The sequence below is a fragment of the Ranitomeya imitator genome, chromosome 6 (genome assembly GCF_032444005.1).
Source record: "Ranitomeya imitator isolate aRanImi1 chromosome 6, aRanImi1.pri, whole genome shotgun sequence".
NCBI lineage: Eukaryota > Metazoa > Chordata > Amphibia > Anura > Dendrobatidae > Ranitomeya > Ranitomeya imitator.
This window is the reverse complement of record NC_091287.1, coordinates 476,964,302-476,981,941: the sequence shown is the minus strand read 5'-3', so window position 1 is coordinate 476,981,941 and position 17,640 is coordinate 476,964,302. Positions and strand designations below refer to the sequence as shown.

General features: G+C 46.8%; 1 protein-coding gene across 2 annotated transcripts in view; it reads left to right on the top strand.

The window, feature by feature from the left end:
* LOC138642934 (E3 ubiquitin-protein ligase RNF31-like) overlaps positions 1-17,640 on the top strand; it is a 203,791-nt gene that overhangs the window by 122,269 nt on the left and 63,882 nt on the right. For both annotated transcript variants that reach the window (XM_069731560.1, XM_069731561.1), the window contains exon 2: positions 15,413-15,453. In XM_069731560.1, coding sequence (XP_069587661.1) covers positions 15,418-15,453 — 36 coding nt within the window. In that variant the 5' untranslated portion in view covers positions 15,413-15,417. The remainder of the gene's footprint in view (positions 1-15,412; positions 15,454-17,640) is intronic.

Sequence of the window (17,640 nt, the reverse complement as noted above, 5' to 3'; positions counted from 1 at the left end):
CGTATTATAATATCGGTCTAGCACCACAGAAAGTGATACTGGCTGTATGAATCCTTTACACCTGAATCAACGGGGTGCTGCTGCCAGGAAAAATGTGTGCAGAATCCAAATGGCAAAAAAGAAAAAGTAGGCGCGCACTTACCCTGTTGCGGTGAATATCACTTTATTAGGACATATAAACAAACGGATAGCAGGGAGGGATAGGGTCAGCCACGGACAACGATCGTTTCGTGCTCTACGGCACTTCAACGGGTCCTAATGCTGAGTGGAACAGGAAGGAGTTTTATAGACCCATCTGGATCCCAGACTCCTCCCCCTGGACTCCAAACATAAACAGTGTTACATTTAAAACAAAATGGTATTAAAAACAACAATAATAAAATAGCACATGCTGAGAACTACAAATAAACCGAATACAGCTTTTAGAAACCAAGATTGAGACACTTTTATAAGAAAACCGACATGTCGACTTTGTCATTTAAACCAGATGGTCCTGCTGCGTCTGCGCGCAGGATCCATCTGGCTTCTCTGCGCAGCAGGAGGCGGCGCAAATCCCCTCCTCCCTCAGGCAACGAGACCCGCTCCAAACCCGCAAATCTTAGTACTTGGGCATCTCCTGCATGGCAAGTGTGTAGATGGTCTATTAACCTTGGAGCTCCTTTCCCTGTTCTAATGGAGTAAAAATGCTCCCTAATCCGAACAAACAGTGGGCGGAAGGTTTTGCCAATATAGAAGCGTCTGCACGGACAAAAAAGAACATAGACGACATGGGTAGTCCTGCAAGAAATAAAGTCCCGTACAGCGTGCTGGATATGACCTACTCTAATTCTATTACCTGTATGATGGTACTTGCAGAAGTTGCAACCCCCGCATGTGAAGTTGCCTTTAGGGATACTATCTGTGAGCCAATTATTTTTGGTAGTGACAAAGCGGTTGCGGACTATGCTGTCTCTAATGTTTGTACTGCGACGGCTAGCAAAGAGAGGTCCCCTATCTATTATTTCTTTGAGGTCAGTATCTTGACGTAAAATACACCAATTTTTACGTATGACGGTTCTGATGTGGTTGTCAAGAGGGCCAAACTTAAAACTGAAGACAAACTTTTTTTCTTCTTTTTGTCTTTTTTTGGAGGTGGTGGAAACATCCGTGGCTGCTGCTTTATCGTAGGCATTTTTTAAAATAGATGGGGGGTACCCACGTTTCTTAAATCTTCCAATCAAATCGACTGACTGCTGCGCAAAACCTGCAGGATCACTATTGATTCTCTTAACCCTAAGAAGTTGACTATAGGGCAGAGATCCCTTCATGTATGGCGGATGAGCACTGTTATAATGTAATAAAGAATTACATGCCGAGGGTTTACGATATACTCTAGTGGAGATCCCCCCGTCCTCAATGCATAACTGGACATCCAAAAAGACCAAGTTGGTGCCTCCAAATTGCGAGGTAAACCCCATGTTCATGGTATTGGATGTCCCCAGGTACCTCACGAACTCCGTGAAGGCATCCTGGTGCCCATCCCACACCATGAACATGTCATCCACATACCTAGCATATAGCTTGATATGTCGAAGAAATGGGTTTTTGTTGGAATAAATATATTCCTCCTCAAACCTCGCAAGAAAGAGGTTTGCCAGGGTACATGCGACGGGGGTACCCATAGCGGTACCCACCGTCTGCAGGTACCACTGGCCGTCAAAAGAAAAAGCATTGTGTTCTAAAATGAACGAGAGTCCATCACAAATGAACTCCACAGTGTCATGACCAGTGGGAGTATTCTCCAAAATGCTTCTAATTGTTTCCACCCCCAACTTTTGTGGAATACGTGTATAAAGACTGTGTGGATGCTTATTTTTCTGAATGTGAACTACACGACAACGTTTTTTCACTTAGCACAAAGACGCTGGAACACAAATTATTTATGGCCGCAGAAAGAGAGGTAAATTTGTTTTGGACAAATAATTCTTTGAAGTCCTACATGGAGTGCGGTCGAGTACCGCGTGGACTGCGTGTCATAAAAGAAATGGCTCAATATAAAGATAATGTATCCTTCATTAAAGAGTGGGAGAAAATCTTACTACAATGCTCCCAGGAATTACTCCGCCTCGCGTTGAAGCAAAACATTATTAATTATGAAGCCACTAAAGCCGAACTTACTAAAACTAAAGAAGAATTGAGAACCAGGTTGTCTGACACACAATGGTCAATTATTGACAAAAAACTGGATACAAAACTGGTCATTTTGCAAAATGAGATAAAGCAAAGGAAAAGAGACAAATTTATAAGAGACAAAATTGATTTTGAAACAGACAGAATTTTTACTTGGAATAAAGGCAGCCTATCAGAAGGCCATCGCAGATCCCGCAACAAATGGAATCAGAACAAGGGACAAGGACGTAACAAGTCCCTGTTTAAAAAGAACAAAAATAAAAAAGATTACCTTACAACAGACTCAGACTCAAGTGCTACCGAGGATCCTTGTACATCTAAAAACCAAATGCCATTGCCACCAGCATCTATCTCAGGTGTTTCCCCTTTAGACGCAGGACGCGCCGAGGGGGTAGGAGAAATGGCAGAAGAAACTCCAAAAAAAAGGCGGCAAGTTTCGTGGCGGCCAACGAAGTAGCGGTTGTTAATTTAACCCCACGAACCTTGAGTGAAGCACATCTGTCGGTGTTGTCCAAAGGATTGAATTTTTGTATAGCAGAACCATTTAATCTGGTAGATTTTAAAATCGACCTTTTCAAGGCGGTTCGCAAGATCCATTTGTTTAAGTCGTTTTCTGCAGTTAGTAACCATGCCACCCCCCGTGAAGTGTTCCCAGGTGAGTCACCTTGCCATGTGGGTCCCCTGGGCTTTTTTGTCACAGAGGACCCATTTGGTGATGTGCGGGAAGAGACCCGTGACCTTTTGGATTCTATGAGCATTACTCCGGTTTCTGCAAGTCATAAAGATAAAGTAACTGCACCTTTTACTGGAGGTAATAAATCTACCTATATGCCCCCAGTAGCCCCAGGTAATCTTGTAGATGTTTTCCAATCGCAGGTTTTAAAAGACATGGAGGCTTTAATATATGAAAAGCCCATAGAAAACCTTCTTTTAAAGGAAAAACAAGCTTTGGGTGAAATACAGGGCTGGTCTGATGTGATTGTCCGTAGTGCGGATAAAGGTGGCAACGTGGTGCTGCTTACAAGAGAATATTACAAAACAGAGGCATTGAGACAGTTGTCAGATGATACAACGTATTTGAAGCTTAAGGGGGACCCTACGGTAAAATTTAAAAATCTCTTGCGTTCGTTGCTAAGAGATTTTGTGGATAAAAAGGTGTTTTCTTGTAAACAGGCTGAAAAGCTACTACCGGATTTTCGAGACGCCCACATTGGTATCACATACCGAAATTACACAAATCAGTGGAAGCCCCCCCTGGCCGTCCCATAGTGTCAGGGGTTGGTTCGTTAACTGAGCCTATCTCCTCTTATATCGACTGGCTGCTGCGCCCCCTGCTGTTGGATGTCCCTTCGTTTATTAAAGACACGGGAGACTTTCTGAATGTGATTAAGGATTTTGAATGGCAGGAATCATATGCTCTGACTTCGATTGATGTCGAAAGTCTTTATACACGTATTCCACAAAAGTTGGGGGTGGAAACAATTAGAAGCATTTTGGAGAATACTCCCACTGGTCATGACACTGTGGAGTTCATTTGTGATGGACTCTCGTTCATTTTAGAACACAATGCTTTTTCTTTTGACGGCCAGTGGTACCTGCAGACGGTGGGTACCGCTATGGGTACCCCCGTCGCATGTACCCTGGCAAACCTCTTTCTTGCGAGGTTTGAGGAGGAATATATTTATTCCAACAAAAACCCATTTCTTCGACATATCAAGCTATATGCTAGGTATGTGGATGACATGTTCATGGTGTGGGATGGGCACCAGGATGCCTTCACGGAGTTCGTGAGGTACCTGGGGACATCCAATACCATGAACATGGGGTTTACCTCGCAATTTGGAGGCACCAACTTGGTCTTTTTGGATGTCCAGTTATGCATTGAGGACGGGGGGATCTCCACTAGAGTATATCGTAAACCCTCGGCATGTAATTCTTTATTACATTATAACAGTGCTCATCCGCCATACATGAAGGGATCTCTGCCCTATAGTCAACTTCTTAGGGTTAAGAGAATCAATAGTGATCCTGCAGGTTTTGCGCAGCAGTCAGTCGATTTGATTGGAAGATTTAAGAAACGTGGGTACCCCCCATCTATTTTAAAAAATGCCTACGATAAAGCAGCAGCCACGGATGTTTCCACCACCTCCAAAAAAAGACAAAAAGAAGAAAAAAAGTTTGTCTTCAGTTTTAAGTTTGGCCCTCTTGACAACCACATCAGAACCGTCATACGTAAAAATTGGTGTATTTTACGTCAAGATACTGACCTCAAAGAAATAATAGATAGGGGACCTCTCTTTGCTAGCCGTCGCAGTACAAACATTAGAGACAGCATAGTCCGCAACCGCTTTGTCACTACCAAAAATAATTGGCTCACAGATAGTATCCCTAAAGGCAACTTCACATGCGGGGGTTGCAACTTCTGCAAGTACCATCATACAGGTAATAGAATTAGAGTAGGTCATATCCAGCACACTGTACGGGACTTTATTTCTTGCAGGACTACCCATGTCGTCTATGTTCTTTTTTGTCCGTGCAGACGCTTCTATATTGGCAAAACCTTCCGCCCACTGTTTGTTCGGATTAGGGAGCATTTTTACTCCATTAGAACAGGGAAAGGAGCCCCAAGGTTAATAGACCATCTACACACTTGCCATGCAGGAGATGCCCAAGTACTAAGATTTGCGGGTTTGGAGCGGGTCTCGTTGCCTGAGGGAGGAGGGGATTTGCGCCGCCTCCTGCTGCGCAGAGAAGCCAGATGGATCCTGCGCGCAGACGCAGCAGGACCATCTGGTTTTCTTTCATGTCGGTTTTCTTATAAAAGTGTCTCAATCTTGGTTTCTAAAAGCTGTATTCGGTTTATTTGTAGTTCTCAGCATGTGCTATTTTATTATTGTTGTTTTTAATACCATTTTGTTTTAAATGTAACACTGTTTATGTTTGGAGTCCAGGGGGAGGAGTCTGGGATCCAGATGGGTCTATAAAACTCCTTCCTGTTCCACTCAGCATTAGGACCCGTTGAAGTGCCGTAGAGCACGAAACGATCGTTGTCCGTGGCTGACCCTATCCCTCCCTGCTATCCGTTTGTTTATATGTCCTAATAAAGTGATATTCACCGCAACAGGGTAAGTGCGCGCCTACTTTTTCTTTTTTGCGTCTCGGCCAGGTCTACCAAACATCAACATGTGTGGTGAGTAACCAGTAGTACTGTGCACCCTGTTATTGTAAGCCCACATCAATTCGGGGAGATACTCAGGCCAGCATGTCTGTTGCTGACTCTCTAAGGACCTCAACATTTGCAACAGGGTCCGATTAAAACGCTCACACGCCCCGTTACCCTGAGGGTGGTAAGGCGTTGTTCTCAACTGCTCGATACCATAGAGCTGGTGCAACTCTTTCATCAGCGTCCCCTGAAAGCAGGCCCCTTGATCTGAATGTATTCTCTGCGGACACCCGAACACTTGGAAGAAATGTCGGCACACTGCCTCAGCCGCCGACTTGGCCGTCTGATCTCTTGTCGGCACCGCTACAGCATACTTGGTAAAGTGATCTGTCATCACCAGGCAATAGGAGTACCCTGACGTAGAGTACCCTATCAACACGTAGTCAATCATGAGTAGCTCCAGTGGAGCTGAAGTCTTAATAGACTGTGTGGGAGCCCGCTGCTCAGGGCTTTTGTTGAGCCCACAAATTCGGCACTGCCGACATGCGTCGGCCACCATCCCTCCCAACTCAGGGCAGTAGAGGACTCGCTGCAACCACTGAAGTGTCTTTTCACTTCCAAAATGGGCCCCCTTCTCATGCGCCTCACGAGCGACCACCGGCCCCATCCCCACAGGAATTATCAGTTGGTACCGATGCTGCAGCTCCGATGGCAGGTACACCTTACGATACAAAAGACCTTGCTCCACACACAATTTATCCCATTGTCGAAGGAGTTTCATTCCTTCCATGGACAACTGAGCCTTGTCCTCTGCACTGGGCCAGGCCTTGTTTTGTACCCAACGGCGCACAAGTGCAATGTCCGGACACTCATCCTGGACTCTTGTCCAATCTGAGGGTGTTTTACCCAGTACACAGGGCATCCCGGTGGCCACCCCACTTGAGTGTACCACACTTTGGAAGATAGGTATCTGCCCCAAAGCTGGAGTTTCAGTGTCCTCAAGTTGTTCGTCAACATCTTCCCCGGATGACCCAAGGGGCACCCTTGACAATGCATCTGCATTGCCGTTCTCTCGACCAGAGCGAAATTTAATGCGGTAATTGAACTTGGCCAGTCTGGCGACCCACCGCTGCTCCAACGCCCCCAGTTTTGCATTCTCTAAGTGAGCTAGCGGGTTGTTATCTGTCATGACTAGCACCTCAGCTCCTGTTAGATACTCGGCGAAGCGTTCTGTCATTGCCCACACCAGGGCCAGCAATTCCAGCCGGAATGAGCTGTAGTTAGCCGGATTTCGCTCGGAGTCTCTTAAAGATCTGCTGCCATAAGAAATCACTCGTTCTCGGCCGTCCTGCACCTGTGCTAGTACTGCCCCCAACCCATGAAGACTACCATCGGTATACAACAAAAAAGGGGTGTCAAACCGGGCGTAGGCCAGCAATGGGGCACTCGTTAGGGCGGTTTTCACTCCATCAAATGCCTTTTTCTGTAGGGGCCCCCATGGAATGGGGCGATTTCGAGGACCCAGCGCTGTCCCTCTCAAAAGTTCATTCAAGGGACTCACCACTTGTGAGAATTTAGGCACAAACCGCCGATAGTATCCTGCTAGGCCCAGGAAGGCCCGCACTTCTCGCAGGTCACAAGGAGGTGGCCACTCTTGTACTGCCTTAATCTTACTGGCTAAAGGTAGTACCCCGTCCGGGGTCACCAGATGCCCCAAATATTCAATCTGGTTTCGTAACAGTTGACATTTTTTTGGCTTTATTTTCAGGCCGTAGCTCTTGAGCCGCCGGAGAACTTGACGCAGCTTCTCCAGATGATCTTCAAATGAGGTTCCGAACACCACAATGTCGTCTAGATATATCAGGACTGATTCAAAATTTAGATCGCCCAAGCAATGTTCCATCAGGCGTTGGAAGGTTCCTGGGGCGGTAGCGAGGCCAAAGGGCATCCGATTGAACTCAAAGAGCCCCATTGGCAAGACAAACGCCGTCTTGGCCCGATCTTTTTCAGCCATTGGGACCTGCCAGTACCCGCTTGCCAAATCCAGCGTTGAGAAATACTTGGCCCGACCCAGGGCCGACAGGGATTCTTCAATACGGGGTAAAGGATATGCGTCCCGTACGGTGTGGGCATTCAATTTCCGATAGTCCACACAAAATCGGAGTGTCCCATCCTTCTTGCGGACCAAGACTACAGGGGCCGCCCAGGGACTCCGGCTCTCTCGGATCACTTGGTTGTCCAGCATACTGGCCACCATGCTCTTCACCTCTTGATAGAGCGCCGGAGGAATTTGACGATATCTTTCTCTAATGGGTGGAGTATCCCCCGTTGGAATCTCATGCTCAATCGTCTGGGTACACCCAAAGTCCTCTCCATGTCGGGAAAATGTCTCTTGATGTTCCCACAAAACTCTCTCCAACCGCTCCAACTGCACGGGGGTCAGCTTCTCCCGATCCACTCCCATCTGCTCCATGATCACATGAACATTCCATTCCTCCGTAGGAGGTTCAGTCCGGCCTACCTCGACCGCGAATGTCCAGGATGACTGTTGGTCTGGTCGCAATTCGAACCCTGCATTTTCCGGCACCTTCTCTGCCGGCACGAACAGTTCAGCCAGTATGGTCCCAGCGGGAATTGCAACAGCTTCATCTAAAACATTGATGCATCGGACCGGCACTCGTCCATTCTTCACAATCGCCAAAGACCGGGCCACATGTACCTTGGCAAATGAGGAACCCTCTCGGGCGGGCTCAAGTAGCACTTCAAGCCCATTCAATCTCTGTGCAGCTCCCACAGGCAGCATTAAGAGTTCCTCTTGTCTGGGTCCCAGCAGGATCGGGGCCCTCGAAGTCACTCGGACCCGGCCCACCCGGCCACCTGGGACCGCACTTTTCAGCAAGTCGCAACTCAGCACTGGACGGTGTAGAATTCTCTGTGTGGGTCGGTGTCTTGTCGCACGGGCCCAGTATCGGGGTCCTTCACTGGCATACATCTGGTGATTCAAATCTCGCAGCACGTTCATTCCGAGCGTCACTTCCATCCCTCTTCTAGGGGGGTGATCCACCAGTACTACCCCTTTCTGCCCCAGCTCTTGACCAAACATTTTTAGTTGCATCCACACGATCCCTTTGACTGACAATTGACCATTATTTGCGGCGGTCAGTCGTATCACTCGGCCATCCTCTGGAATCACTAGTCGACTGAAGTATCTCTCATATACTTCTAGAGGCATTATAGTACATTCGGATCCCGTGTCAACTAAGCACCTCATCTTCCGCCCTTCAAACTCTGCTTCTATCACTGGACTACATGCAAACAAATCTTGTTCATTCCGTCGAGGGCTTTGTGTGGGTGGGGCCGCTGCTGCTTGCCCTCTCATGGCAGCGGCCGGAAGTTTAAAGCCGGCGACGGGGTTTCTGGGGCTGTAAGCACCCGGCAGTAACGCGAGATGTGTCCCTGGCGGCCACACTTCCAGCAGGTGATTGTTCCTCGTGGGCGAGGGCTTGACTCATTCTGATAGGACGACCTGGCCATTTGCGGGGTCACCGTTCCAGGGGGTGGGGCAGGAGGTTCCCGTGAGGGGGTAGAGGCGGGATCAACTGTCAGTTGAGACAATTTCAGCTTCAACTCCTTCACCTCAGCACGCAAAGCTTGTACCACGCTTACCAGCCCCTCTCCCCCCGACCCTGATGACACACCTTCCTCCAGCTGGGCACTGTTCACTGACCCCTCGGGAACATAGGCTGATTTCTCTTCCCTTTCCACTGCAGCTCGGTAAATCTGCCAGAAAGATAACTCTGGTGCAACCCGGGCCATTTCCAACAGCTTGTCCCGGAGAAGTCTATGGGCTAAACCGGTGATGAATTGGTCCCGGAGCAAGCGGTCTACCTCCCGGAACGCCCCCATGGCCCCCGGGTCTAGTCGCTGCATCTCATTCAACATCTCTTGTAAAATATTAGAGTACTGCATCAGGGACTCACACTCTCTCTGGGGACGATTAAAGAATAGGGACCGAAGCTGGGCCACACGCGCTCGGCCCCCCAAACTCCCCTCTAACAGTTCCAAAATCTTTTCTAATGTATCCCTCTCTGATTCTGGACGCACCATCACCATACGCCTAATATCACCCTCCAGTGCATTTAATGCCAGCTCAGCGCGTAACGCGGGGGTCAAATTACACATGCGCAGAATACTCCGGATTCTCTCAGCCCAATCTTGCAACGCCATATTGCGCCCATCGTATTTCGGCATGTGCTGAAGTAAAGCTCCTACAGGCACATACCCTCCCGGAGTCGCAGCGGCTGCCAGGGGAACCCCAACCCCCGAGGAGGATGCGGATACAGCGGGGTCTTTCCACCCTCGCCTCCGTCCATGACAAACACTGGATCCTGCCGACTACGCCAAAAATGTAATGACCAGAGGTCCGAATAAGATCCAGTGAGTCACAAACCAAGACCAAGGCAGAAATCTCCAACGGTATTTACTCAAAGGCAAATTAATCAAGGTAATATGGAGAATATTAAGGCAGATGCACCCCAAAGATACACTAATTCAGCAGCAGCTGAAATCACTGTGCCACTCCAAGGTCTCCTGAGAACTGTATACTACAACAGACTAGTAAGAAATTTACCTAACAGGCAACTAAAAACAGGAACAAGTGTAAATTGAATGTAGTGTTATTAAGGGAGCCCCTGGAATGGCACATTGAGTATAACTTACACAACTCTAATATAAGATACACCTCTAAAGTAACAATCTAACACTCTGAGCAGAGATACCCGGGTATCTATAACTATGGTACCGTATCCTGAGATGGATTTCCTCTCAGGCAGGAATCCGCACAGGCTGCAGCCAATCCTTATCTTCAGCGCCAATAAGTTACAGCAAGCTCCTCTTGTCTTGTCGGCCGATGCCGAGCCCAAACGCCGGGGACTTAGTTAGTGGTCTCACGATGTAGTCTCTGCTTCTGTAGCTCCTAGGAATGGTTCCACGACAATCCGTCCGTCTCTGTATCAGCAGTCTGCCCAGACTTGTTTCTCCACTCAATGCACAGGGAATCCACAGACTTCCAAATTCGTACTGGGTTCTTAGCAAAGTCTCCGTCTTTACTTAGATAAAATGTTAGCTCCTCTCCAGGAAACGTTAGCAACACAAGTCTCTCACAGAGTTAAACAAAAGGTTAGCTCTTTTCCAGGGGAACGTTAGCAACAAAAAGTCTCTCAAAAGCTTCTTTTCCTCCAAAAACACTTGCAGTAAATCCACACACAGTCTCTTTTTAAGATCTCACAGCAGCTTCTCCTTTTCTTCCCGCCTTTTCTCTCTCAGCTCTCACTTCTCACTTTCACTTTACACTCGAGACACTAGACCCCACCCCGCAGCACACATTGTCTCTGGGAGGTCTGTCCTCTGCTGCAACAGGCAAAAACCACAGGGTCCTAGTGCCCTCTCAGTGGGACTACAGTTCACCCTCTTACAGCATAACAGAAATACAGTTCAAAACAGATACCAGGAGGAGTGAGGGCCCTGCTCGCAAGCTTACAAACTATGAGGAAAAGGGGAGACACGAGAGGTGGATGGTAACAATTGCTTTAGTTATTCGGACCAGCCATAGTGTAAGGCTCAGGTGTTCATGTAAAGCTGCATGAACCAGTTAACTGCCTAAGTATGTAACAGTATAGACACAGAGGGCTATTAACTGCATAAAGTGAATGAGAACATGATGCGAGGAACCTGTTTTTTTTTTTTTTTTTATATATAAATAGGCCACACAGGGATCGTTAGGTTAATGCATTGAGGCGGTAGGCCAGTCTGAACAAATGAGTTTTTAGGGTACGCTTAAAACTGTGGGGATTGGGGATTAATCGTATTAACCTAGGTAGTGCATTCCAAAGAATCGGTGCAGCATGTGTAAAGTCTTGGAGACGGGAGTGGGAGGTTCTGACTAATAACAACATAACGCAAATCGCATTGTGTATGGAAGCAATCTTGCCTCTTACTACATAAACATACACCTACAATGAAAATCGTATAGTTTAAGGTCTAAAAGTATAATCAGTATAAACACCAAAAAGAATTTACTTCAAATGCAGACCAAAATAAATACATTTTATTTTCTTACCATATAAATACCCATCTTTCGTGAATCACATTGTGTATCACCTAACATCGCCTTTGTTAGAATATTGAAAAAAGTGATGACAAATATGAATAAGAAAATTCTTTCTGCACACTGGGGCTCAGAGGGAAGAGGGGCATTTGGATTTGGGACGGCAGAATTCACAGAATTTCTTCTGGGGGCCTGACAGATGACGGACTTGAGTGGGGAATAAGCTGAAGCTTTTATCGGGAACATTTTACATAAGATTTTTTATCATATTTATCCTTTGCTCTAAATCTCCAAGTGATGTGATTCAGATGAAGCCTCCAACAGACCCAATCACTATGAGGCAGAAGAGTTACTCTGGACTCCTTCTGCCTCTGTTCAGTGGTGTCTTTCTTTTCAGAGGTGTACAAAAACACTGTGCTTTTATGCATGCTTAAAAATATGGACACTGCGGGATCATAGGCCAGACACAGTCCACAGTCTCCAATCCAGGTGAAAAAAGATTCCTTTATTGTGCCAATATTTGGCACAATAAAGGAATCTTTTTTCACCTGGATTGGATGCTGTCCTTCACTTTGCTTTGGTAAGTACACTTCCACTTTGGTCCGTGGAATTAGGACGGGCATCCTCCCATCGGTGGTGCTGTCAGCTACCTTCTAATTTATGAACAGTCCACAGTGTCTTCACCTGCCTCATTATAGTGAATCTTCCACTGGTGGTTCCATCTGAATCACATATTTCAGACATTTACAAGGAAACCATGGTTTAAGCGCTCAGCGTAGAACTCAGGATAAATGTGCGCCGAGACTTACTGCAGATTTATCTCAGGTTGTTATGCTTGGCTGCTGTCACACACTAAACTATGCTTTTTTTTACATAGTATATTGCCCTTCACACAAGTTCTCATACTGTATAAAGGTCCTCACTTAGATCACAAACTGTATAATATCCCCCTGCTCAACTGCTCAATCTCAATGGCGTCTAACAGGTGCGTCGCGGATGGATATCTGGTACCATGGGTGTGCTTTTTCGCCCCCATGCGCGCTGCACCATGACGCCTATAGAGTGTGCACTCTTTTGTGTGGGGTGATTCGGGTGCGCATGCGCCAATTACACTGGTGTGCCTGATCCCATAAATAGCGCAACATGAGTGAGGCACTATTAACACTCCAACTTTGAAAAAGCTACGAACGCAAAACAGCGTCAGGTGTAGTGGGAAGGCCACGCTGATGCAGACTTATGATGGGTAAGTATACAGTACGTTGGTGATACGTGCATATCCAGGATTATATGACCTCCAACTATCATATGGCGCCTTTGTGGCACCGGAGGGATGATCCCTCATGGTAGATACTTTAACATCCGGGATCACTTAAATTAATTTTTCTGATATCTACCCAGGTCTTATTTGCATCTGTGTGCTTTACCATTAGTGTACTGGCTGGTTTTCCTCCTCTCTGCATGGTGGAATTTTTGTTACAGTCTATCATGCTTTTTTATGTGTTTGTTATTTCTGTTGTATTTATTTATTAATAAAATATTGTTATATTTTGTCTACCCATTTTGGTGTCGATATTCCCCTTTTTTTCGCTGGTGTAGTATATTTGTATTTGGGAGCAACACTCCTGCTTATATTTATTTGCTTGATGATAGGGAGAGTTGTTTTGGTATATTCTGACCATGCTCTCGACCACTTATTGCATTAGATGCTTACTGATTATTGTATTTGATAATATCCCCCAGACTGTATGATAGCACCCTCAGTAGCTCCCTCACTTTAAGGGCCCCCACACTAGTTCCCATACTGCACGATGGCCCCCACATTAGCCCCCATGCTGTATGAGGGTCCTGCACTAGTTTCCATACCATATGATGACCCCCCACATTAACTTCCATACGCTATGGGGTCCCCCAAATTAGTTCCCACACCATATGATGGCCCCCACATTAGCTCCCGTACTGCATGAGGGCCCCCCCAATAGTCCGCAAACTATATGATGGCCCCCACATTAGTCCCCATTCTGTATGAGGGTCTGACGCTAGTTTCCATACCATATGATGGTGTAGCGGGGTGGTATGGTACCTCTTCTTCTCTTGCTACTCATTCTCACATGTGTAATCTAATATACTGCAAATGTCTTGTGCATGTGAGTGAATGTTGTGAAAGGACGGTCACTAGGTGGCAGCAGCAGAAGGCACTAGAAGGGGAGCAGTGGTAGACTACGAGCAGGCATGGGTTAACTTGGAGGGAGGAGATAAGGGAAGTCAGGGAGCAGAGCCCGGGCAGCTATGCCCCGGGCAAGGAGTGAATAGAGTGCAGTGCCTGGGTGGCCATGCCCAGGGCAAGGAGCAAATAGAAGCTGTGTTGCAGAGATGGGGCAAGAGTAGATTCCAGCCCTCTGGGACCAGAGTCAGTTGCTGGGAGTATCATCCTGAGGATGCCCTGTAGAGGCAAAGCAGCACTAAAGAAACAGTGTGGACCAGTGATGGTGTAAGCGCGCTCAAACAAGAGGCCAGTACACATTGAGTCAAGGATCCACGTGAGTACAAGAGTCCGGCAGCCTGAGACCAAGACAGGGTCAAGACGGTGCGCGGGCTAGGGTAATAGAAGAGAGTCCAGCAGCCTGAGACCAAGACAGGGTCAAGACGGTGCGCGGGCTAGGCTACTAGAAGAGAGTCCGGCAGCCTGAGACCAAGACAGGGTCAAGACAGTGCGACGGCTAGGGTACTAGAAGAGAGTCCGGCAGCCTGAGACCAAGACATGGTCAAGACGGTGCGCGGGCTAGGGTAATAGAAGAGAGTCCAGCAGCCTGAGACCAAGACAGGGTCAAGACAGTGCGACGGCTAGGGTACTAGAAGAGAGTCCGGCAGCCTGAGACCAAGACAGGGTCAAGACGGTGCGCAGGCTAGGGTACTAGAAGAGAGTACGGCAGCCTGAGACCAAGACAGGGTCAAGACGGTGTGCAGGCTAGGGTACTAGAAGAGAGTCCGGCAGCCTGAGACCAAGACAGGGTCAAGACGGTGCGCAGGCTGGGGTACTAGAAGAGAGTCTGGCAGCCTGAGACCAAGACAGGGTCAAGACGGTGAGCGGACTAGTGCACAGGAAGAGAGTCAGCAGCTGAGGCTGAGGACTGAATAGAGGCTGTGGAGAAGGGATAGAATTCATATCCGAGTAGCACAGCTTCTCATGACAAGACTAGAGTTCAGCAACTACCGTAGGACAGAGTGTGTGCTGAATGTGAAGGACTGCCTGCTGCTTATAACCTGTGCGTGAGGATATTGATACTGCTGAACCTGCTTGTAACCTGTGTCTGAAGACATCTATTCTGCAAGTAAATGTTTTCATTATAAAAAGCATTGGACGTGTCATTGTCTGTCTCTTCACCGCCCTGGGAAGGAGAAGTGAACATGGAACAGATAAAGTCCTAGTACTGCTATACAGTTGGTTATTTATCTTTCATATACAAGGTGCCAGGGTTCTCACTGACTGCTGCTTAGTGAACTCACCCACGACTACAACACCGTGCCACTTTGTTACAATGGCCCCCACATTAACCCCCAAACTGTATGGGGGTCCCCCAAATTAGTTCCCACACGATATACAGTATGAGGGTCCCCATGTTAGTTACCACACCATATGATGGCCTCCACGTTCACCCTCAAACTGTATGAGTGTCCCCCACAATGGTTCCTACACCATATGGGGCCCCCATATTAACCCTCATACTGTATGAGGGCCCTCCATATTAGTTCCTACGCCATATGATAGCCATCACACTGTGCTACTAGCCAATATGTGCATTAAGTACCCTGATTTTATATGCATATTCTATATAGCAGTCATGCAGCTAAGATTTGATGTATTCATTGTTTGCATATTCTGCGTATTATCTTGAAGCCCACAGTACACTGCTGTATTCTTTGGTATATATAATACTATAAGCCTTTGTACCGTAACATTTTCTTCTGTTCCACAGATACTATGAAAATAAATACACAAGGACATAGCTGCTTCCAGGTCAGTTGTATTTTTGTATAACAGTCTCAGAATCCTCTCATTAGACAGTAATTACAAGGAGATTATTAGCTACTAGATGGTAGCCCGATTCTAACGCATCGGGGATTCTAGAATATGCATGTCCACGTAGTATATTGCACAGCCCACATAGTATATGACCCAGCCACGTAGTATATTGCCCAGTTACGTAGTATATTGCCCAGTCACGTAGTATATTGCACAGCCACGTAGTATATTGCCCAGCCACGTAGTATATTGCCCAGTCACGTAGTATATTGCCCAGTTACATAGTATATTGCACAGCCACGTAGTATATTGCCCAGCCACGTAGTATATTGCCCAGCCACGTAGTATATTGCCCAGTCACGTACTATATTGCCCAGCTACGTAGTATATTGCCCAGTCACGTAGTATATTGCCCAGTCACGTAGTATATTGCTCAGTCACGTAGTATATTGCCCAGTGACGTAGTATATTGCCCAGCCACGTAGTATATTGCCCAGCCACGTAGTATATTGCCCAGTCACGTACTATATTGCCCAGCCACATAGTATATTGCCCAGTCACGTAGTATATTGCACAGCCACGTAGTATATTGCCCAGCCACGTAGTATATTGCCCAGCCACGTACTATATTGCCCAGCTACCGCCCGACGAAGCTGTAGGAGACAGCGAAACGCGCGTCGAGGTTCCTTGTGCACGTGCACCTCTGCCGCCATGTCTACAGGTATAGTTTTATTGTAGATATCTGTACTGGGGTTATTTCCTGCATTATGGTTGGCCGCTTTTTCGGTCTATTGAGTGTTGCATGAATATTATATAGCAACAGCCATTTATGCAGCCAGCTATACCTTTGGTATTACATTTTTGGTGGATAGCAGTTTAGGTATATCATTTTGAGCTATAGGTGGATTTTCTTTGGATATTTTATCATGATGTAGGTATATCTCCTATGCTCTATAGGGAGTCATCATTATTAGTATTATATACTGCTGTCCTCCTCTTACATACATTGGGGCATCGGTGTTCCGTGCATATATTGGTCTATGTACTGTCCCATCTGCCAAGTATCCATATTCTTTTGTATTTTATATATGTATTATATGTATTAATAAAACGTGTTGTTTATATATCTTTATACATTGGATCAGTGGTCCTTCTTTGTTCTCCTATCATTTCCTATATTGCCCAGCTACGTAGTATATTGCCCAGTCACGTAGTATATTGCCCAGTCATGTAGTATATTGCCCAGCCACAGAATATATTGCCCAATCACGTATGTAACAGGTTAAAAAAGACTTAACATAAAAAATAAACATACTCACCTTCTGAAGGGCTTTGGAGTCCTGGCGCCTGTGTGCGGTGCACGTGGCAGCTTCCTGTCCCAGGGTTGGTATGAGCGCAGGACCTGTGATGACATCACGGTCACATGACTGTGACGTCATGGCAGGTCCTTCTCGCATACCATCCTTAGCACCGGAACCTGCCGCTTGCACTGCCGAGGACAGCGCCACGTCGGAGGGTGAGAATAACGTTTGTTTGTTTTTTGGAACATTAGATCTTTTTACTATTGATGCTGCATATGCAGCATCAATAGTAAAAAGTTGGTCACACAGGGTTAATAGCAGCGGTTTCGGAGTGCCCGCGGCCCGTTACCGCTGGCATTAACCCTGTATGAGCAGTGAGTGGAGGGGAATATGTGGGCGCCGGGCACTGACTGCAGGGGAGTAGGGAGGGTTAATCAGACTGTGCCCGTCGCTGATTGGTCGCAGCAGCCATGACAGGCAGCTGGCGAGACAATCAGCGACGCAGGATTTCCGTTACGGAAGTTGCAGACAGAAAGACGGAAGTACCCCTTAGACAATTATATATATATAGATGGCTTTAGAATTACAGAAATGTTAAAGACGCTTTTCTTTTTCTTGCATTGCCTCTTGCTTGATTTACTTTTGAACAATATTTACCACCAAAATATTGGCGCAGCCTTGGCACATTTACCAACGTTTCCTGATACTTTTCAAAAATGGCCATTGAGGCACAAAAATGTAAAAGCACTAAATAACCCGGTGTAACAGGCCAGATTAACCCCCCCCCACCCAGAATATACCCAGGGTTAAAGTGGCCTAGGCCAGTTTATACCCCTCTGGGCCACAATATACCCCAGCTGCTGTAGATCCAATTTTTAAT